Genomic DNA, 23285 nt, shown 5'->3' with positions numbered 1-23285 from the left:
AAAGCATCACCCCAATAGCAATTAGTCGTGGCCGAGTTTCACAAAAAGACGCAATGGTTTCAAAGATAGAAAAAGAGCAGCTGCGAAGTTTAATTGGGCAACTGAACTGGTTAGGTAGACAGACTAGACCGGACGTGAGTTTTGATGTCTTAGAGTTGAGTACAAAAATGAATGATCCCAAAGTGGAAGACATAATAAGAGCAAATAAAGCATTGGCCAAACTAAAAATGCAGGAGTGTGTTTTGAAGTTCCTGGTTTTAGGTGACCTTAAGCACTTGAAACTCATAGTTTATAGCGATGCGTCCTACACAAATTTATTGATGGGGTTTCAAGCACAGGAGGTTTTATAATTTTCCTTTTGGGGAACAATGGTAAATGTTGCCCGCTTGTGTGGGAAACAAAGAAAATAAGGTGAGTGGTAAAAAGCACTTTGGCTGCTGAGACATTAAGCCTTGTAGAGGTGGTGGATATGTCCTTTTATATAAGTATGATATTGACAGAAATTTTGGGATTAGGGGATTTGGGTAATGTACCTATTGACTGTCACATTGACAATAAATCTCTGTGGGAAAATGTGCACTCTATAAAAAGTGTCAATGAAAAGAGGTTACGGTAGACATTGCAAGTTTGAAGCAGATGTTGGACAGAGGTGAAATAACAAAAATTAAATGGGTCGACAGGAGCTATCAACTGTCAGACTGTTTTACGAAAAGAGGGGCGAGTTCACAGAAACTTTTGGATATTGTTAATGAAGGGCGCTTGTTTCTGTGACTGTTTTTTTTTCTTTCTCGTCCAAACAAACAAAAACAAAAAAAGGGGGGGGGAAATCATGGGCGAAATTCTCCTACCCGCCCCGCCACATTTCTGCCCCGACCGGCCGGCGGGAGTCTCCGTAACACCAGCCGGTCAATGGGGTTTCCCATTGTGGGGCAGCCCCACGCCGTCGGGAAACCCCCGGGCGCCGGCAAAACGGAGACTCCCGCCGGCGGAGAATGACGCCCCTGGTGTGTGTTTTTGAGTTTCTTGAAATTTTGCTTTCACATAATTATTTTTTTCTCCAAGGAAGGGGAGACAGTTAAGTAATGGGTTAAGAGACATTGCAATTAGTTGTCTCATTTATGTTATGATGTGGAGATGCCGGCGTTGGACTGGGGTGAGCACAGTACGAAGTCTTACAACACCAGGTTAAAGTCCAACAGGTTTGTTTCGATGTCACTGGCTTTCGGAGCGCTGCTCCTTCCTCAGGTGAATGAAGAGGTCTGTTCCAGAAACACATACATAGACAAATTCAAAGATGCCAAACAATGCTTGGAATGTGAGCATTAGCAGGTGATTAAATCTTTACAGATCCAGAGATGGGGTAACCCCAGGTTAAAGAGGTGTGAATTGTGTCAAGCCAGGACAGTTGGTAGGATTTTGCAGGCCAGATGGTGGGGGATGAATGTAATGTGACATGAATCCCAGGTCCCGGTTGAGGCCGCACTCATGTGTGCGGAACTTGGCTATACGTTTCTGCTCGGCGATTCGGCAGGACCCGCGACAACGCAGAATCGCCGAGCAGAAACTTATAGCCAAGTTCCGCACACATGAGTGCGGCCTCAACCGGGACCTGGGATTCATGTCACATTACATTCATCCCCCACCATCTGGCCTGCGAAATCCTACCAACTGTCCTGGCTTGAGACAATTCACACCTCTTTAACCTGGGGTTACCCCATCTCTGGATCTGTAAAGATTTAATCACCTGCTAATGCTTGCATTCCTAGCATTGTTTGGCATCTTTGAATTTGTCTATATATGTGTTTCTGGAACAGACCTCTTCATTCACCTGCGGAAGGAGCAGCGCTCCGAAAGCCAGTGACATCGAAACAAACCTGTTGGACTTTAACCTGGTGTTGTAAGACTTCGTACTGTGCTCATTTATGTTAAGTATCCATTAATTGACACTGATATGTAAAGGGGCTTCAGGTGGCCTCTGTCAGGTGATGGATGGTTAGAGGTTTGTGCAAAGGCTGTTGGAATGAAATAAATGTGTCTTTGTGAAAAAGGAACAGAACTTTAGACGCTTCATATCACAGCAACTAAAACGTCTAACAACTATCCATCACCAAAAGTGCTTATTTCTATGTCTGCCTCAACACCCCTGAAACATTTATCACAACCTTTGTCAGCACAATCTTCAAATTATTCTTGCGTCTTTCTCATTGGCATGCTATCCTCTTCCCTCAACAAATGTTACCTGTTCAATGTCCCTGTGCCTTGTTCCACATTGGCCCCATAACTTCCAAGCTACCAGGAGTCTTAATTGGAGAGAACACCGAAGATACACTGGACAACTTACATTCCAAACCCACCTTCACTCTGGCCTCTGAAAATGGCTGAATATTCAAACTTGTCTGCTTTATGGCAGCAAGTGCTGTTTTTTAAAAAATGGACATGGCTTCCTTACCTCTGTCTTCTCCAGGCCTCAGGAGTTGCACAGTTCTGGCCTGGCCTGAATCGGAAGGTCAGGCGAAAGAAGCAGCTGGATTGCAAGTTAAGTAACTAGCATCAGAGTAGCAAGGCGACTCTGATTGCCATTCCACGGTGGTTCAGGCCCACATCCTGCTTGTGCATCATTGACCTTCTCGGTCTCCCTGTCTCCCAAAGCATTGAATTTAAAATTCAGGTATTCATATCCCTCCACAGCCCTGCTCTACCTATCACTGCAACTGACGTCCGGCATGTCACCCCCTTCAGCCCTCCACTCTAGCATTATTTACATCAGCTCCCCCCTCCCTTCACCTTATTATCAGTGGTGGCATATCTTAAGCCACCCTAGCTTTATTCTCTCAAATTTTCTCTCGAATCGAACTGCTTCCCCACCTTTGCAAAGATTTTGCTCGCTGCATCTAACTTGTGGTCCATGGCTGAATATCTGTTCCTTTGTATTTTATTTTTCCTCCCATTATAGGGAGTGGCATAAGCCTACATTTGATAGAAGGGTTTGACTCTCTGATGTGTAAAGAAAGGAGGAAGTGGGTGATACTGGACAAAAAAAGTGAATGTTCTCACCACAACTGAAAGACATGACGACATGGCAAAACCACCATTTCACAGCAAACAAAGAATTTGCACAAAAAAGAACTGCCAAGAAGAAGATCTGTGATTTTAGATGCCAGAGGAATGAAGCAATAGTGCCCAATCGTAGAACTCACATTCAAATCCGAGTCTCTCATACACATTCCCCTTTTTCTTTTTGTTGTGCAGTGCGAGTTAATTCCTGGAATTTGCAGTTAACGGTGAAGGAGCGGCACTCATCATTCACTATGCTGACATATGCCCACATAATGATGCACATGATTTTGAGCACCAACTTCCGGACTCTTCAAGTTTCCCATCTACAGCTCTTACCCGCTGCTTATGTAGCCCGCCCAGTAAATATTCAAGTGGCAGGGTCTAAACTAGCAGATATTAGAAAGTAATAATCAGGAAGTAGAAGTAGATCATGTATAGTAAGCAAAATAAAGAGGATGTAAGAAAGATGGGATTAAGAGGGGAGATAAAAGAGACAAAACAAATAATTAAATTCTAAAGTATTAACGCTTCACACTTGTAGAATAACATGTTCAGCACCAGGGAATAATTGTTTGGCAGTAATTACGATCTTTAAAAAGTCACTTGAATGAACTAACCCTAACAATTTCTACCTTGTTTAGTGGGTAAGTATAACAACTTCTATTGATAAATTGCCTATAATGTTGTTAAAACATGCAAAGGTGCTTCATAGGAGTATTATAAAACAAATTATGATACTGAGTCATATCAGGAGACATTAGGCTAGTTGACCAAAAGCTTAATCAAAGAGAAGGGTTTTAAGGAGTGCCTTAGAGGATGAAAGCAAGGCAGAGAGGCTGATATGTTTGGGGAGGATATTTCAGAGCTTGGTGCCTTGGCAACTGAAGACACAGCTGTCAATGGTGAAGCAGTTAAAACCAGGGTGCTCAAGAAGCCAGAATTAGGGAAGCAGAGATACCTCAGATCATCGTGGGGCTGGGGGAGGTCACCGAGATGGTGAGGGATGGCGAGGTCATGGAGGAACTTGAAACCCTGGATGAGAATTTTTAAATTGAGATATTGCTTTGCTGAGAGCCAATGTGAGTCAGCAAGCATAAAGGCGATAAGTGAATGGGACTTGGTCAAAGCTAAGAGAGAGCCAGCAGAGACCTCAGGTTTACAGAGGGTGGAATGCAGGAAGACCAGCCAGGAGTGCATTGAGATCGTCAGTCCGCTAGAGGTAACAAAGGAATGAAGAAAGGTTTTATCATCAGATGAACTGAGACCGGGCCGATGTTATAGAGAAGGAAATAGGCAATCCTTGTGATGGTGCAAATATGGTTCAGTAGGTTAGATAAAGAGAAATTGTCTCATCTCGTGAGACATACAGAACAAGAGGGATGATCTTAAATTAGATCCAGGCAATTCAAAAGTGAAATCCAGGAGCATGTTTTACACCAAGAAGGTTGTAGAAAGCCAGAACATTCTGTAAGATAGCTGTCGAATCTGAGCCAATTGAACCCTCGAAGACTGAGATTGATGGATTTTCATTGGTTAAGGCAATCCGGTTATATGAAGCAAAGCGATTAATAGAGTTAAGTTACAGATCACCCACAATCTAGATGAATGACTGAGCAGGCTTGCAGGGCTAATTGGCCTATTTTACTTATATTCCAATTCTGACTTAAACACAATTTGGTGTAATACTACAACAGCAGAATATTTATACTTTCTCCTTACATTCTAACATGTTTTACCAATATCTATTTCTGATTAAGATTAGCAAATAGCACAAGCATGATGAAGTTCCACTGATACAAGTTAACTGGAGGTTACATAATTCAGTAATAATTATGACTAGGCCAAGTATATCTCATACAAGTAGTTTGAACAAATAGGCTTCACACATTTATCAACACTTTAATATTCTTGTGCTAATGAATCATAATCCCAGTAGGTCAGAAATGATCTAACTTATATATTTAAAAAAACAATAATAATATCACCATCGGTATATAATTACATTTATGTATCTTGACTGTACCGCTATCGCAGATGTAATAAATGTGGTTCAACAAATGAAGTAGAATGATTTTTAAATGGCAATATACTTGTGAGAACTGAACAGCAGCTAAAAATTACTAAGATACAAAGAATTTGTTATGAATATAGTGAGTCTTCCGGTTGCGGCTATGCGGAGCTAAGCCGCACATTTGGCGGCTCTCGCTAAAACGGACTTTTGGGCTCTCCAGAGGAGCCCCAACGGCAATTTTTTCAATGACTTCCAGTGTGGGAAGGGGATAGCAAGGTCCCCCCCCCCCCATAGTATATGGAGTGGACCAGGAGTGGAGCGGTCAAAAAAGCATTTTTGGAGGAGCGAAAAGTGCGAGGGAGAAAAAACAAGATGGCGACGGGCGGAGATCAAGCCGCTTGGGTGCAGGAGCAGCAGGAGTTTCTCAAGCGCTGCTTTGAGGAGCTGAAGAAAGAGGTGCTGCCGCCAATGCTGACGGCGATCGAGGGGTTAGTGGAGACCCAGAAGGCCCAAGGGGCGGCGATCCGGGAGGTGCGGGAAAAAGCCTCGGACAACGAGGATGAGATCTTGGGCCTGACGGTGAAGATGGAGGCACACGAGGCGCTGCACAAGAGGTGGGCGGAAAGATTCGAGGACCTGGAGAACAGGTCGAGGAGGAAGAATCTTTGGATTCTGGGTCTCCCTGAAGGAGTGGAGGGGGCCGATGCCGGGGCATATGTGAGCACGATGCTCCATTCGCTGATGAGTGCGGAGGCCTCTCCGAGTCCCCTGGAACTAGATGGGGCTCATCGGGTCCTGGCGAGGAGACCCAAGGCCAACGAGCCGCCAAGGGCGGTAGTGGTGAGGTTTCACCGTTTTGTGGATAGAGAGTGTGTCTTGAGATGGGCCAAGAAAGAGCAGAGCAGCAGGTGGGAGAATACGGAGATCCGAATTTATCAGGACTGGAGTGCGGAGGTGGCCAAGAAAAGAGCTGGTTTTAATCGGGCCAAGGCGGCGCTCCATCGGAAGGTGGTGAGGTTCGGAATGCTGCAGCCAGCGCGATTGTGGGTCACGTTTCAGGATCGACACCATTACTTCGAAACGCCTGAGGAGGCTTGGACCTTTATACTAACTGAAAAGTTGGACTCAAACTGAGGGTTTGTGGTTGTGGGGTGTTGTCGGCTGTATACGGGGTTTTAACTATGCGTAGGGACTGTTCCACGGGTTGGGTGATGGATGGGGATGGGGGAAGTGACCTGATGGGGAGACTGTGAGAGAGTGTGGGCGCCGGGTCTGGGGGGAGGGGAGGCCCGGGGATGGGGGAATTGGGATAAGGCCGCAACAGGAGCGGCGCCAGAGGGGGCGGGGCTGGCTCAGGAAAGCGCGGGAGTTTTCCCGTGCTAGGGAAGGACGGAGGGGGGGGGGGGGGGCGGGGGGGGTAGAGGAGCACACACTGATTGATGGGGAGGAGGGGGAGGGGGGATTGCCACACGGGGGGGGGTCAATGGGGCGGCGGTGGAGGCCGGGGTCAGCAGGAGTCAGCTGACTTACGAGAGTGTTATGGGGGGAGCAAAAGAGCTAGATACGGATCTAGCGGGGGAAGGGGAGGGGGAGGGGGAGATAGGGTTGCTGCTGCATTGGCCGATGGGGAACTGGAAACAGAAGAGGTGGTCGGGGCGGGGGTCCCCCGTCTGGGGGACTGGAGAGTGCGGGAGGCGCGGGCACGGGACTGGCCTAGAAAAGGAGATGGCTAGTCAGCAGGGGGGTGGGGGTGGGAAGCCCCCCAATCTTGCTGGTAACTTGGAATGTGAGGGGCCTGAATGGGCCGGTTAAGAGGGCCCGAGTGTTCGCGCACTTAAAGGGACTGAAGGCAGGCGTGGTCATGCTTCAGGAGAATGTTGGGGCGGATTCCGGATCTGGAGGCAGGAAGCTTGATAATGGGGGGGGATTTCAACACGGTGTTGGACCCAGCATTAGATCGCTCCAGATCTAGGATGGGGAAGAGGCCGGCTGCGGCCAAGGTGCTCAGGGGGTTTATGGACCAGATGGGGGGAGTAGATCCGTGGAGATTTGCTAGTCCCCTGGCCAGGGAATTTTCTTTTTTTTCTCACGTACACAGAGCCTACTCCCGGATAGATTTTTTTGTTTTGAGTCGGGCGCTGATCCCGAAAGTGGAGGGAACAGAGTACTCGGCCATAGCCATCTCAGACCAAGCCCTGCACTGGGTGGAGCTGAAAGTTAGGAGAGGAGAGGGACCAGCGCCCGCTGTGGCATCTGGATGTGGGATTACTGGCGGATGAGGAGGTGTGCGGGAGGGTGCGGGGGTGCATTGAAAGGTATTTGGAGACCAACGACAATGGGGAGGTGCAGGTGGGGGTAGTATGGGAGGCGCTGAAGGCGGTGGTCAGGTGAGAGTTAATCTCCATCAGGGCTCACAGGGAGAAGAGAGAGGGTAGGGAAAGGGAGAGGTTTGTGGGGGAGATCCTAAAGGTAGACAGGAGATATGCAGAGGCTCCCGAGGAAGGACTACTTAGGGAGCGGCGGAGTCTCCAGACGGAATTCGACCTGTTGACCACAAGTAAGGCAGAGGCACAGTGGAGGAAAGCACAGGGGGCGACGTACGAGTATGGGGAGAAGGCGAGCCGGATGCTGGCACATCAGCTCCGTAAGAGAATGGCAGCGAGGGAGATAGGTGGAGTCAAGGATGGAAGGGGAACTACGGTGCGGAGTGCGGTGAAAGTAAATGATGCATTTAAGGACTTTTATGAGGAGCTGTACAGATCTCAGCCCCCAGCGGGGGAAGAGGGAATGCGACGATTTCTAGATCAACTGAGGTTCCCGAGGGTGGAGGAGCAGGAGGTGGCTGGTTTGGGGGCGCCAATTGGATTGGAGGAGCTGGTTAAAGGACTGGGGAGCATGCAGGCGGGGAAGGCCCCGGGACCAGATGGGTTCCCAGTTGAGTTTTACAGGAAGTATGTGGACCTGTTAGCCCCGTTGCTAGTGAGGACTTTCAATGAGGCAAGGGAGGGGGGGACCCTGCCCCTGACAATGTCTGGGGCGCTGATCTCTCTAATCCTGAAGCAGGACAAGGACCCACTGCAATGTGGGTCGTATAGACCGATCTCGCTCCTCAATGTGGATGCTAAGTTGCTGGCAAAAGTGCTGGCTACGAGAATTGAGGACTGTGTCCCGGGGGTGATTCATGAGGACCAGTCGGGATTTGTAAAGGGCAGGCAGCTAAACACCAATGTGCGGAGGCTCCTAAACGTGATAATGATGCCATCGGTGGAGGGAGAGGTGGAGATAGTGGCAGCTATGGACGCGGAGAAGGCCTTTGACCGGGTGGAGTGGGAGTATCTCTGGGAAGTGTTGCGGAGGTTTGGGTTTGGGGAGGGGTTTATCAGTTGGGTTAAGCTCCTATATAGAGCCCCGGTGGCGAGTGTGGCTATGAATCGGCGGAGTTCGGAGTATTTTCGGCTGTATCGAGGGACGAGGCAGGGGTGCCCCCTGTCCCCCCTGTTGTTTGCATTGGCAATTGAGCCTTTGGCCATGGCATTAAGGGAGTCCAGGAAATGGAGGGGGGTGGTCCAAGGGGGAGAGGAGCATCGGGTGTCGCTGTATGCGGACGACCTGTTGCTGTATGTGGCAGATCCAGTGGAGGGGATGGTGGAGGTCATGCGGATCCGAAGGGAGTTTGGGGACTTCTCGGGCTATAAGCTCAATGTAGGGAAAAATAAGCTCTTTGTGGTGCATCCAGGGGACCAGGGAAGGGGGATAGACGACCTACCGTTGAGGAGGGCGGAAAGGAGCTTTCGGTACTTGGGGATTGAGGTAGCCATGAGCTGGGGGGCACTGCACAAACTTAATTTGACGCAGCTGGTGGAGCAGATGGAGGAGGACTTTAAAAGATGGGATGTGTTGCCACTCTCGCTAGCGGGCAGGGTACAGTCGGTTAAAATGATGGTCCTCCCGAGGTTTCTCTTCGTGTTCCAGAGCCTTCCTATTAGGATTACCAAGGCCTTTTTTAAGCGGGTAGGTAGGAGCATCATGGGTTTTGTGTGGGCAAACAAGACCCCGAGGGTAAGGAGGGGGTTTCTGGAGCGTAGTAGGGTGGCTATTATTGGGCAGCCAACGTGCCGATGATCTGCAAGTGGGTAATAGAGGGAGAGGGGGCGGCATGGAAGAGGCTGGAGATGGCGTCCTGCAAAGGAACGAGCCTGAGGGCGCTGGTGACAGCACCGCTGCCGCTCTCGCCGACAAGGTACACCATGAGTCCGGTGGTGGCGGCAACACTAAAGATCTGGGGGCAGGGGTGAGATGGGAGCCTCGGTGTGGTCCTCGATCCGGGAGAACCATCGGTTCGTCCCAGGAAGGATGGACGGGGGGTTTCGGAGCTGGCATTGGGTAGGGATTAGAAGGATGGGGGACCTGTTTATGGATGGGACGTTTGTGAGCCTAGGGGCGCTGGAGGAGAAGTTTGGGTTACCCCCGGGAAATGCGTTCAGGTATATGCAAGTGAGGGCATTTGTGAGGCGGCAAGTGAGGGGATTCCCGTTGCTCCCGGCACAGGGGATTCAGGACAGGGTGATTTTGGGTGTATGGGTCGGAGAAGGAAAGGTTTCGGCGATATATCAGGAGATGAAAGAAGATGAGGAGACTTCGGTAGAGGAGCTGAAGAGCAAGTGGGAGGAGGAGTTGGGGGAGGAGATTGAAGAGGGTCTGTGGGCTGATGCCCTGAGTAGGGTTAATTCCTCTTCCCCATGTGCCAGGCTCAGCCTGATACAGTTTAAGGTTATTCACAGAGCGCATGTGACAGGGGCGAGGCTGAGTAGGTTCTTTGGGATGGAGGACAGATGTGGGAGGTGCTAGGGAAGCCCGGCGAATCACTCCCACATGTTCTGGTCGTGCCCGGCACTGGATGGGTTCTGGAGGGGTTTCGCGAAGACTATGTCCAAGGTGGTGAAAGTCCAGGTCAAGCCACGTTGGGGGCTGGCATTATTTGGGGTGGCGGACGAGCCGGGAGTGCAGGAGGCGAAAGAGGCCGGTATTCTGACATTTGCGTCCCTGGTAGCCTGGCGGAGGATCTTGCTCATGTGGAAGGACGTGAAGCTCCCCCCAGTGTGGAAGCCTGGATAAATGACATGGCAGGGTTCATTAAGCTGGAGAGGATAAAGTTTGCCTTACGAGGGTCTGCGCAGGGGTTCTTCAGGCGGTGGCAACCGTTCCTAGACTATCTCGCGGAGCGTTAGAAGGAGGTCGGTCAGCAGCAGCAGCAACCCAAGGATGGTGGGGGGGGGGGGGGGGGGGGGGGGGGTGGCGCGGAGGGGGGGGGGGGGTCTCTTTCGGGGGGGTGTATTTGGGCGGGCGGGGGGGGGGTGTTTCCAAGGGGATCTTGTAAAAAAAAATAAAGCATATGGGAGGGTTAATATGTGCGGGAGAAACCCATTGTATAAGTTCTGTATTATGTTTGATTGATATGTTTATGTTCTGTTCTGTTCTTTTCTCTTTTTCTTTTCTGTTATGGGGGGGGGGTTAATTGGTTGAAAATTTTTGTTGGAAAAACTTTGAATAAACATTTTTTTAAAAAATGAATATAGTGAGTCAGTGGAGGGGCCATGTATGTCAAAGAACAATATAATTTTAATGTTTTGGAGGTGGTGCACGATTTATGCAATTCGGTGTCTGTGGTTATGATAATTTTCATGGCTTAATTGAGATAAGTAAGGAAGCCTAATTTTCGCAGCATATGGATAATGTGCTTGTATTAGATCTACCTCACAGAATGTACCATTCTACACAGAATTCATCTGTACCCTCAATTATATTTGACCTTTTGCACTTTTGTCAACAGGTCTCAATTGTTCACCTTCTAAAAACAGTGCGCCTCTTACGTCTGCTGCGGCTATTACAAAAGCTGGATCGATATTCTCAGCACAGCACAATAGTCCTAACCCTGCTGATGTCCATGTTCGCATTGTTGGCTCACTGGATGGCATGCATCTGGTATGTTATTGGCAAAATTGAAATGGAGGGGAACGACCCACTTACATGGGACATTGGTAAGTCTACTCACATCTTGCAGCATTTTTATGTAATGATTTAAACCAGAATTTATTTCAAATTATTTATGCACTACATTAAGGAAATCTGTGTTTACATTTTGTTAAAGGGTAAATTAAGGAAATTGTGGCTTGAGTCACATTTGAAAGCAGCACAGGCCAGAGATAGAACGGCAAAATTGTACAACTTGTCTCCTTCCTTGCATGGCTCAATATGGGAACATGAGATCAGTTACTTTGCCCAATATTTTAACATCTGCTAGAAAAAATACAATACTATTCAACTGATGCTAACTGGGTCAATTTAAATATTTTTTATTGCTGTTAATAGTACTGTGAGCAGTGAGTATTGTAAAAAAAAACACTGATTGAATCCAGTTGTCTTTTATTTAATTTGTGTTTGGTGTTGTCATTTATTGTGCAGGCATTTTCAAGGAGAAATCATATTTTAACATGAATCTTGAAAACTGTAAAAACAGAATGATTAGTGATGTTGATGTCTTCTCAGTGGGCTTGGATAACAAATGACAATACGACCTTGAATATAAATAGCATTAACAAGCTGGTCGAGTGCTAGAAGTAAGGAAGCTTCACATGGTTGCGAAGCATGCTGATGTTTTTCTAATAAGTTCTGTTTTGAGATGCTTTACAATCAAATGACACTGAGTTGAAAGCTGCAATGAGTGGGAACAAATGCCAATGTAAAGCAGCTGCTATATTTGATGTAAATGCGTACACATATATCCAATACCTTGTAACAGATGCTCTGAAATATTAATATTTAGTTTACTCCTCAGACTGAAAGCTTATATGAGAATCAAGGTTGAATTTTATTCTAGTTAAATGCCACTATGCATTTTTTAAAGAGTATTCTTTCAAAGAACGTGGACATCATTGGCAAGGCCAGTGTTAGTTGTTCATTCCTGTGCTCTGCTTAACATCTTTGTCAATACAGTAGGCCTCGTATAAGTAAATACAACTCTTCCTTTACCCCTGAGTTACCCCATTTTTCCCTATTTCTTTAGTAAGTGTAGGATCTGCGGGTTTCAAGTTATAAAACTTTGAATAAAACTCTCTAAGTTCCTAATTCTTAATTTCTAACATTAGGGTACTCAGTTGTGCTTGACCTAATAAGGTACAAATAACTAATTAATTGAAATTATATTAAATAATCTTTATTGTCACAAGTAGACTTGCATTAACACTGCAATGAAGTTACTGTGAAAAGCCCCGAGTCGCCACATTCCGGCGCCTGTTCGGGTATACAGAGGGAGAATTCAGAATTCTCAGCTGTATGGGAATTGAACCCGCACTGCTGGCCTTGTTCTGCATCAATAGTTTTTATGAATCAAGTAGAATGTATTAAGCAAAACTTTACATATACGTAATAGAAAACCATGAAGAAAACATGGAAGGTTTACTAAGGCAGTCGAAACACTTGTCAAGAGGAAGAAGGAGGCTTATGTAAAGATGAGACATGAAGGTTCAGTAAGGGCGCTCGAGAGTTACAAGTTAGCTAGGAAGGACCTAAAGAGAGAGCTAAGAAGAGCCAGGAGGGGACATGAGAAGTCTTTGGCAGTTAGGATCAAGGATAACCCTAAAGCTTTCTATAGATATGTCAGGAATAAAAGAATGACTAGGGTAAGAGTAGGGCCAGTCAAGGACAGTAGTGGAAAGTTGTGCTTGGAGTCCGAGGAGATAGGAGAGGTGCTGAATGAATATTTTTCATCAGTACTCACACAGGAAAAAGACAATGTTGTTGAGGAGAATACTCAGATTCAGGCTAGTAGACTAGAAGGGCTTGAGGTTCAGAAAGGAGGAGGTGTTAACAATTCTGGAAAGGGTGAAAATAGATAAGTCCCCTGGGCCGGATGGGATTTATCCTAGGATTTTCTGGGAAGCTAGGGAGGAGATTACTGAGCCTTTGGCTTTGATCTTTAAGTCATCTTTGTCAACAGGAATAGTGCCAGAAGACTGGAGGATAGCAAATGTTGTCCCCTTGTTCAAGAAGGGGAGTAGAAGGGGAGTAGATACAGTAAAAACAAACGGGAGGCAAAAGTAGACATTGGGCCGCTCCAAAATGACGCTGGTAATCTAGTGATGGGAGACAAGGAAATAGCTGAGGAACTAAATAAGTACTTTGCGTCAGTCTTCACAGTAGAAGACATGAGTAATATCCCAACAATTCCGGAGAGTCAGGGGGCAGAGTTGAATATGGTAGCCATCACAAAGGAGAAAGTGCTAGAGAAACTAAGAGGGCTAAAAATTGATAAATCTCCGGGCCCAGATGGGCTACATCCTAGAGTTCTAAAGGAGATAGCTGAAGAAATAGTGGAGGTGATAGTTCTGATCTTTCAAAAGTCACTGGAGTCAGGGAAAGTCCCAGAGGATTGGAAAATCGCTGTTGTAACCCCCCTGTTCAAGAAGGGAACAAGGAAAAAGATGGAAAATTATAGGCCAATTAGCCTAACCTCGGTTGTTGGCAAGATTCTAGAATCCATTGTTAAGGATGAGATTTCTAAATTCTTGGAAGTGCAGGGTCGGATTAGGACAAGTCAGCATGGATTTAGTAACGGGAGGTCGTGCCTGATAAACCTGTTAGAGTTCTTTGAAGAGATAACAAATAGGTTAGACCAAGGAGAGCCAGTGGATGTTATCTATCTTGACTTCCAAAAGGCCTTTGATAAGGTGCCTCACGGGAGACTGCTGAGTAAAATAAGGGCCCATGGTATTCGAGGCAAGGTACTAACATGGATTGACGATTGGCTGTCAGGCAGAAGGCAGAGAGTTGGGATAAAAGGTTCTTTTTCGGAATGGCAACCGGTGACGAGTGGTGTCCCGCAGGGTTCAGTGTTGGGGCCACAGCTGTTCTCTTTATATATTAACAATCTAGATGACGGGACTGGGGGCATTCTGGCTAAGTTTGCCGATGATACAAAGATAGGTGGAGGGGCAGGTAGTATGGAGGAGGTGGGGAGGCTGCAGAAAGATTTAGACAGTTTCGGAGAGTGGTCCAAGAAATGGCTGATGAAATTCAACGTGGGCAAGTGCGAGGTCTTGCACTTTGGAAAAAAGAATAGAGGCATGGACTATTTTCTAAACGGTGACAAAATTCATAATGCTGAAGTGCAAAGGGACTTGGGAGTCCTAGTCCAGGATTCTCTAAAGGTAAACTTGCAGGTTGAGTCCGTAATTAAGAAAGCAAATGCAATGTTGTCATTTATCTCAAGAGGCTTGGAATATAAAAGCAGGGATGTACTTCTGAAGCTTTATAAAGCATTAGTTAGGCCCCATTTAGAATACTGTGAGCAATTTTGGGCCCCACACCTCAGGAAGGACATACTGGCACTGGAGTGGGTCCAGCGGAGATTCACACGGATGATCCCAGGAATGGTAGGCCTAACATACGATGAAAGTCTGAGGATCCTGGTATTATATTCATTGGAGTTTAGGAGGTTGAGGGGAGATCTAATAGAAACTTACAAGATAATGAATGGCTTAGATAGGGTGGACGTAGGGAAGTTGTTTCCATTAGCAGGGGAGACTAGGACCCGAGGGCACAGCCTTAGAATAAAAGGGAGTCACTTTAGAACAGAGATGAGGAGAAATTTCTTCAGCCAGAGAGTGGTGGGTCTGTGGAATTCATTGCCACAGAGGGCGGTGGAGGCCGGGATGTTGAGTGTCTTTAAGACAGAAGTTGATAAATTCTTGATTTCTCGAGGAATTAAGGGCTATGGAGAGAGAGTGGGTAAATGGAGTTGAAATCAGCCATGATTGAATGGTGGAGTGGACTCGATGGGCCGAATGACCTTACTTCTGCTCCTATGTCTTATGGTCTTATGGTCTTATAGAGACAAGCCCGGTAACTACAGACCAATGAGCCTTACTTTTGTTGTGGGCTAAATCTTGGAAAGGTTTATAAGAGATAGGGTGTATAATCATCTGGAAAGGAATAATTTGATTAGACATAGCCAACGTGGTTTCGTGAAGGGTAGGTCGTGCCTCACAAACCTTATTGAGTTCTTTGAAAAGGTGACCAAACAGGCGGATCAGGGTAAAGCAGTTGATGTGGTGTATATGGATTTCAGTAAAGCGTTTGAAAAGGTTCCCCACGGTAGGCTACTGCAGAAAATACGGAAGCATGGGATTCAGGGAGATTTAGCAGTTTGGATCAGAAATTGGCTAGCTGGAAGAAGACAAAGGGTGGTGGTTGATGGGAAGTGTTCAGACTTGAGTCCAGTTACTAGTGGTGTACCACAAGGATCTGTTTTGGGGCCACTGCTGTTTGTCATTTTTATAAATGACCTGGAGGAGGGCTTAGAAGGATGGGTGAGTAAATTTGCAGATGACACTAAAGTCGGTGGAGTTGTGGACAGTGCGGAAGGATGTTACAAGTTACAGAGGGACATAGATAAGCTGCAGCACTGGACTGAGAGGTGGCAAATGGAGTTTAATGGAGAAAAGTGTGAGGTGATTCATTTTGGAAGGAATAACAGGAAGACAGAGTACTGGGCTAATGGTAAGATTCTTGGCAGTGAGCAGAGAGATCTCGGTGTCCATGTACATAGATCCCTGAAAGTTGCCACTCAGGTTGAGAGGGTTGTTAAGAAGGCGTACGGTGTGTTAGCTTTTATTGGTAGAGGGATTGAGTTTCGGAGCCATGAGGTCATGTTGCAGCTGTACAAAACTCTGGTGCGGCCGCATTTGGAGTATTGCATGCAATTCTGGTCGCCGCATTATAGGAAGGATGTGGAAGCATTGGAAAGTGTACCAGGATGTTGCCTGGTATGGAGGGAAGATCTTATGAGGAAAGGCTGAGGGACTTGAGGCTGTTTTCGTTAGAGAGAAGAAGGTTAAGAGGTGACTTAATTGAGGCATACAAGATGATCAGAGGATTGGATAGGGTGGACAGTGAGAGCCTTTTTCCTCGGATGGTGATGTCTAGCATGAGGGGACATAGCTTTAAATTGAGGGGAGATAGATATAAGACAGATGTCAGAGGTAGGTTCTTTACTCAGAGAGTAGTAAGGGTGTGGAATGCCCTGCCTGCAACAGAGTGGACTCGCCAACACTAAGGGCATTCAAATGGTCATTGGATAGACATATGGACGATAAGGGAATAGTGTAGATGGGCTTTAGAGTGGTTTCACAGGTCGGCGCAACATCGAGGGCCGTAGGGCCTGTACTGCGCTGTTATGTTCTATGTTCATCCCTCAAGTTCCAAGGATTCCTTGAACATTGTCACCTTAGGCAATGGGAGTGATTCTCCCAAAAGGTAACAAAGACCCCTCGCGAGTGCATTTAGCCACATGTTTTCTTGCGCTCGCAATGCTGAGAAACACATGGCAATTCAACATAACTTGCGTCGAATAAGGGGCTGAACAGGGAACGCGCGCCTGCACATAGCCCCATTTTGTACAGTGGGCACCTCCGCTCGCTGTACTCCCCATTATAGTGAGAGATCTGGACAGCAGTTTTGGGAGTGCCAATTTAGCACCCTGGCAATGCCTATGCCAGCTGTCAGTGCCACCTGGCACTACCCAGATGCCAGGATGGCACTGCCAGGGTGCCCAGGTGACACCACCCTACCCAAAGGGCATGGAGCTGGGTCCTCCAATCTCCTGGGAGACCCCCATGAATGCCATTCCATCTGGTCCCCATTTGTTTTTCTTGTTTTAAAAAAAAATATATATACTTTATTCATAAAATCTATCATAAACATTACAGAACATTTTGAATTGTCTTGACTGTACATTTCCATCAGAGTTACACATTCCCTTGACTTTCTTCCATTCAATTTTGATAATATTACACACATATCGCTCTTTACGTTACAATTCCTTCTTAAACATTTACATTGTCATGTTTCTTTTATACATTGGAGTGTTAATGACCCAGACCGAGGGGGGTTTACACTGTTACCCGCCCCTCGGTTTACATTTGCTGGTAAGACCTTACACAGTGGTCCTTCCTCATTGCACCTTGGCCGCTGCTGCCCCAAGCTTGAGTGCGTCCCTCAGCACGTAGTCCTGGACCTTGGAATGTGCCAGTCTGCAACACTCGGTCGAGAACAGCTCTTTGCACTGGAAGATCAGCAAGTTTCTGGCAGACCAAACAGCGTCTTTCACTGAGTTGATGACCTTCCAGCAGCAGTTGATGTTTGGCTCGGTGTATGTCCCTGGTAACAGTCCGTAGAGCACAGAGTCCTGTGTCACAGAGCTGCTCGGGATGAACCTTGACAAATACCACTGCATCTCTCTCCAGACCTTCTTTGCAAAGGCACATTCCACAAGGAGGTGGGTGACCGTCTCATTTCCCCCACAGCCACTCCGAGGGCAGCATGCAATGGCGCTGAGCCTTCGGGTGTACATGAAGACTCTGACGGGGAGGGCCCTTCTCACCACCAGCCAAGCTAGGTCTTGGTGCTTGTTTGTAAGTTCTGGTGATGAGATGTTCTGCCAGATGACTCTGACAGTCTGCTCAGGGAACCGTCCAACGTCCTCCACAGTTTGCTTTTCCCTGAGGGCCTCAAGGACATTACGTGCTGACCACTGCTCCATTGCCTTGTGGTCAAAGGTGTTTTTCTTCAAAAACTTTTCCACGAGGGACAGGTGGTACGGCACGGTCCAACTACTTGGAGCGTTCCGCGGCAATGAGGCCAGGCCCATCCTTCGTAACACCGGGGACAGGTCTCTGAGATGAAGGGGTTGAATCCCAAAGTCTCAGGTACCTCAGGAATGTGCACATTAGAGTGAGGCCTACTACCTCTAATATGCAGATCTGCCAAAAAGTGATCCCTCCCATTGTGGGTGGGATTCACATTGCAACGTCTCACGAGATATGGTTGGATCTCGTGAGGCGTGGCGATCCTGGCTTTCAATGGCCGTGCTGCGCCACGGCGAGCTGTTTTTCGGCTGCAGTGTGGCCGTTTGATTGTGCCCAATGTCTTTCTCTTTGTCTCTGAAGTGATGTTGAACTGTGTCACAGAAGAATCATAGAACAGAAGCCATGGTTAAACTGTACCCCAAAAGATTCTAATTTATCAACTTTTCAACTTCGCTTTATTCCAGAGTGCTTTAAATTGGAAATAGTCCAAATTCATCTCTGCCATTGGCTGAGTATGCAAGCCAACTGGTGTCACCCCATCTCTAACTAGAATTTGGACTAAAGACAAATGTCCATCTCTTATCCCCTGGGCCCCCAGAGTTTACATTCCATTGTGAACAAATGCTGCAGCCTTTAGATATAGAGTTATTAAGAACAAATGTTACTAACCTTCCAACCAGAATGCCAAAACAGAAAGAAGGTTTTTTCCCCAATACAGATATTCTACCCTACAAAAATGGTTAATCAATTAAATCAATGCATGAGTTTTGTTTAAAAATAGTTTCATCCTCAGTTCAAGCTTCTTATTTAGCTATTTCTTCAAAATTGATTTATTAAAAACTCTAAATAGCACACAATGCAATTGAAACAAAACATGCAGCTGCTCAAACTCAGACTCTCAGGCAACTTACATACCATAAAATCATTAAGCGCAGTTTCTCACAAGAAACTGCCTCCTGTTTCCCAACGAGCAGAAATTCAAATTGAACAATTTAAAACGTGGTTAACATCCATGGATGTTTCATCAGAATAAAAATGAATCCTAAATATTAGTCGCGTTGTCAAAATCTTACATGAGGCAGCTTATATATTTCAGACAATCATGGGAATTGTCAGAGCACTGTTGCTTCACGGCGCCAGGGTCCCAGGTTCGATTCCAGGCTTGGATCACTGTCTGTGCGGAGTCTGCACGTTCTCCCCATGTCTGCGTGGGTTTCCTCCGGGTGCTCCGGTTTCCCCTCACCATTCCCGAAACACGTGCTTGTTAAGTGAATTGGACATTCCGAATTCTCCCTCCGTGTACCCGAACAGATGCCAGAGTGTGGCGACTCGGGAATTTTCACAGTAACTTCACTGCAGTGTTAATGTAAGCCTACTTGTGATAATAATAAAGATTATTATTATACATAACCCCCTTGACTGACTCAATAGCCTTCATATTAAACCCACAATGAAGCATGAGAGATGTTGGGTTAAAAATGTAAAATGGCAAACACTTTTCCCAAACAACTTGTGTAAATGCCAACCACCATTTTTTAAGGTGTTAGGCTTCTTGTTGTGCTATTTTATCAACATATTTAAATCAGGCTTAACCAGTTGCATTTTGGAATCCTGATTTAAATTTAACAATTGTCAGCTAAGGTTCCCAGGGCTTAGGAAACCCGGCAGTGAAAGAGGGATGGAAACTGTCTGCTCAGTAAGGAACACCCTTTTTATAGCTCTCCTTGCTGGCTGCTGTCTTTTCTCACCCGACCCTATTTCCCCCACACACATCAAATTGCTGGTGTAAGTTCGCAAGTTTCCTTGGCTGTGGGCTCTTGCCACGGGATTTCCCAGCTGGCAGCTAGCCAATCTGTCAATTTGGCTGGCTTCCCTTGTGAGTACAGAATAAAATAAGTGATAACAGGTCTCGGCCATTAAATTTGGCAGGGCCACTGTGTCCCCAAGGCCCAACAATGCACACTCTTTGCAATACCCTGGAAACACAAGGACCTTTGTATTAATGACATTTTTTAAAATAATGAACATTTAATATGGCTATATTACAACTCATATCAGGAAACGATGAGGGGGTAATTTTCACCAAACCCAACCATTAGGAAACTGATACAATGGAGAGGATTTTCCGGCCCTTCCCACCAGGGGGATCTTCCAGTCTCGCTAAAGTCGATCTCCTGTGGCAGGTACCCTGGCAGCTCAGCAGATGAGCCATGAAAAACCCCATAGACTTCAGCAGGACTGGCAGATCCCGTCCAATGAACACACCACTAGCTTTATTCCCCCAACCAACTTTTATATTGGCCAGCACATAAAAATGGCCTTCCAACTAATCCCACCTGGTAGATTCATAGAATCATAGAATTCCAACAGTGCAGAAAGAGGCCATTCGGCATTGAGTCTGCACCAACTCTCTGAAAGAGCACCCTACCCAGGCCCACTTCCCCACCCTATCCCGGTAACCACACATAAGCTGCACATCTTTGGACACTATGGGGCAGTTTTATCATGTCCAGTCCACCTAACCTGCACATCTTTGGACTGTGGGAGGAAACTGGAGCACCCGAGGAAACCCATGCAGACACGACACGAGGAGAATCTGCAAACGCCACACAGACAGTCACCCAAGACCGGAATTGAACCGGGGACCCTGGCAATGTTAGGGAGCAGTACTAACCACTGTGCCACCATGCCATCTTAAAATTACCTCCAATTATGTAGGAAATAATGAGTGGAAACTAATGTCCTCCAGCCTTATGGCACAGATTGTAGAGAAAACAATATAGGTACTTGATGCACGATCAATGACCACTAAAGCGAAGTTGTAGTCCAACTGAAGGCTTTAATAAGCTAGATGTTTCCCCCAGGAGCTCAGGTATAGAATGAAGGCTGCTGGGATGGCACAGGCTAAGCGGGGCTACCATACAGCTTGACCAATAGGAAACATACAATATCTACCAATACTAGGTGCCGTAATACCTCTACACAGACTACCACATTCACCCCCTGTTAAAAATGAGTCCGGCGGGGGTGGTGGCCTGATATTACAACATAGTAACGTGGTAGAAATTATAGTTATGGAGGTACCGTAATACCTCCATACAGCGTTTTGTAACTATTTATAATTCGATTTGCTATTTACAATTTATGATTAATAATTAACTATACACTTTAAAATGAAGCAATCAGTCGATCGGGGGCCCTGGTCGACCTCTGTGATCGTCGAAGCTTCGGTGGTGACTCCGGTGGAGGCTCGGGTGTCTGTGACTCCGGGAGCGTGGCCTCGATCTCTGTGGCAGCTTCGACACCCCTAGTGGGGAAAATGGTTGACCTGGGAAGGGAGCGTCTGCGGGGTGCGTCGGTGAGTGGGGGGGCCTAGACGGGGCCGGCGGAAGGACCAATCCTCCTGTAAGGTGCACTGGTGGGAGGGAGGGTGGGACTGGTGGCTGAGGTGTGCGTGGGGCTCCGGCGGGCGCCAGATCTCATAGAGAGACCGTATCTTGACGGCGGTCGGGGTATGCCACGTAGGCGTACTGGGAGTTAGCGTGGAGAAGGTGGACCCTCTCAACCAACGGGTCTGACTTGTGCGCCCGCACGTGTTTTCGGAGCAGGGTGGGTCTGGGAGCTGCCAGCCAGGTCGGGAGCGAGGTCCCAGAGGAGGACTTCCTGGGGAAGACAAGGAGACGTTCGTGAGGTGTTTGGTTGGTTGTGGTACAAAGCAGTGACCGGATGGAGTGGAGGGCAACCGGGAGGACTTCATGCCAGCCAGAGACTGGGAAATTCCTGGACCATAGGGCCAGTAGGACGGTCTTCCAGACCGTTCCGTTCTCCCTCTCTACCTGTCCGTTACCCCGGGGGTTGTAACTGGTCATCCTGCTCGAGGCGATGCCCTTGCTGAGCAGGAATTGACGCAGTTTGTTGCTCATAAAGGAGGACCCCCTATCACTATGTATGTAAGTGGGGAACCCGAACATTGCAAAGATGCTATGGAGGGCCTTGATGACAGTGGTTGCGGTCATGTCGGGGCAGGGGATGGCAAATGGGAACCGTGAGTACTCGTCAATCACGTTCAGGAAGTACGTGTTGCGGTCGGTGGAGGGGAGGGGGCCTTTGAAGTCCATGCTGAGGCGTTCAAAGGGACGGGAAGCCTTTATCAGGTGCGCATTCTCTGGCCGGTGGAAGTGTGGTTTGCACTCCGCGCAGATTTGGCAGTCCCTGGTGACTGTCCTGCCCTCCTCGATGGAGTAGGGCAGGTTGCGGGTCTTGATAAAGTGGAAAAAGCGAGTGACCCCCGGGTGGCAGAGGTCCTCGTGGAGGGCTCGGAGGCGGTCTACTTGTGCGTTGGCACATGTGTCGCGGGACAGGGCATCAAGAGGCTCGGTTAGCTTCCCGGGACGATACAAGGTCTCGTAGTTGTAGGTGGAGAGTTTGATCCTTCACCGCAAGATCTTATCGTTTTTTATCTTGCCCCGCTGTGCATTATCGAACATGAAAGCAACCGACCGTTGGTCAGTGAGGAGAGTGAATCTCCTGGTGGCCAGGTAATGCCTCCAATGTCGCACAGCTTCTACTATGGCCTTGGCCTGCTTTTCGATTTCGGAAGCATGGAGGGTACGTGAGAAGAAGGCCACGGGTCTGCCCGCTTGGTTGAAGGTGGCCGCCAGAGCTACGTCAGACGCGTCGCTCTCGACCTGGAAGGGGAGGGACTCATCAATGGCGTGCATTGTGGCCTTTGCAATGTCTGCTTTGATGCGGCTGAAGGCCTGGCGGGCCTCTATCGACAGGGGAAAAGCTGTGGATTGGATCAGGGGACGGGCCTTGTCCGCATAGTTGGGGACCCACTGGGCATAGTAAGAGAAAAACCCTAGGCAGCGCTTCAGGGCCTTGGAGCAGTGAGGGAGGGGGAACTCCATAAGGGGGCGCATGCGTTCAAGGTCGGGGCCTATAACTCCATTTCGCACTACGTAGCCGAGGATGGCTAGGCGGTCGGTGCTAAACACGCATTTATCCTTGTTATATGTAAGGTTAAGGATCTTTGCGGTCTGGAGGAATTTCCGGAGGTCGGTGTCGTGGTCCTGCTGGTCGTGGCCGCAGCTGGTGACATTATCGAGATACGGGAATGTTGCCGATAAACCGTACCGTCAACCATTCGGTCCATCTCGCGCTGGAAGACCGAGACCCCGTTGGTGACACCGAAGGGAACCCTTAAGAAGTGATAGAGCCGCCCATCTGCCTCGAAGGCAGTGTATTTGCGGTCACTAGTGCGGATGGGGAGCTGGTGGTAGGCGGATTTAAGATCCACCATGGAGAAGACCTTGTAATGCGCGATCCTGCTTACCAGGTCGGATATGCGGGGGAGAGGGTACGCGTCCAGCTGCATAAACCTGTTGATGGTCTGACTGTAGTCGATGACCATCCTATGCTTCTCCCCAGTCTTTACCACCACTACTTGAGCTCTCCAGGGACTGTTGCTAGCTTCAATGACTCCTCCCCTCAATAGCCTTTGGACCTCTGACCTAATAAAGATCCGATCCTGGGCACTGTACCGTCTGCTCCTGGTGGCGACGGGTTTGCAA

At 47.7% G+C, this 23285-nt stretch overlaps 1 protein-coding gene across 1 annotated transcript in view; it reads left to right on the top strand.

Annotated features, from left to right (window-relative positions):
* The window catches only part of kcnh8 (potassium voltage-gated channel, subfamily H (eag-related), member 8), a 674720-nt gene that overhangs the window by 425540 nt on the left and 225895 nt on the right, over window positions 1-23285 (top strand). Inside the window, exon 7 of the mRNA XM_072508746.1 lies at window positions 10899-11106. Within this exon, the coding sequence (XP_072364847.1) occupies window positions 10899-11106 (208 nt within the window). The remainder of the gene's footprint in view (window positions 1-10898; window positions 11107-23285) is intronic.

This window comes from Scyliorhinus torazame, chromosome 6 (assembly GCF_047496885.1).
Source record: "Scyliorhinus torazame isolate Kashiwa2021f chromosome 6, sScyTor2.1, whole genome shotgun sequence".
NCBI classification, from domain to species: Eukaryota; Metazoa; Chordata; class Chondrichthyes; order Carcharhiniformes; family Scyliorhinidae; genus Scyliorhinus; species Scyliorhinus torazame.
This window is presented reverse-complemented; position numbering and strand designations above follow the sequence as displayed.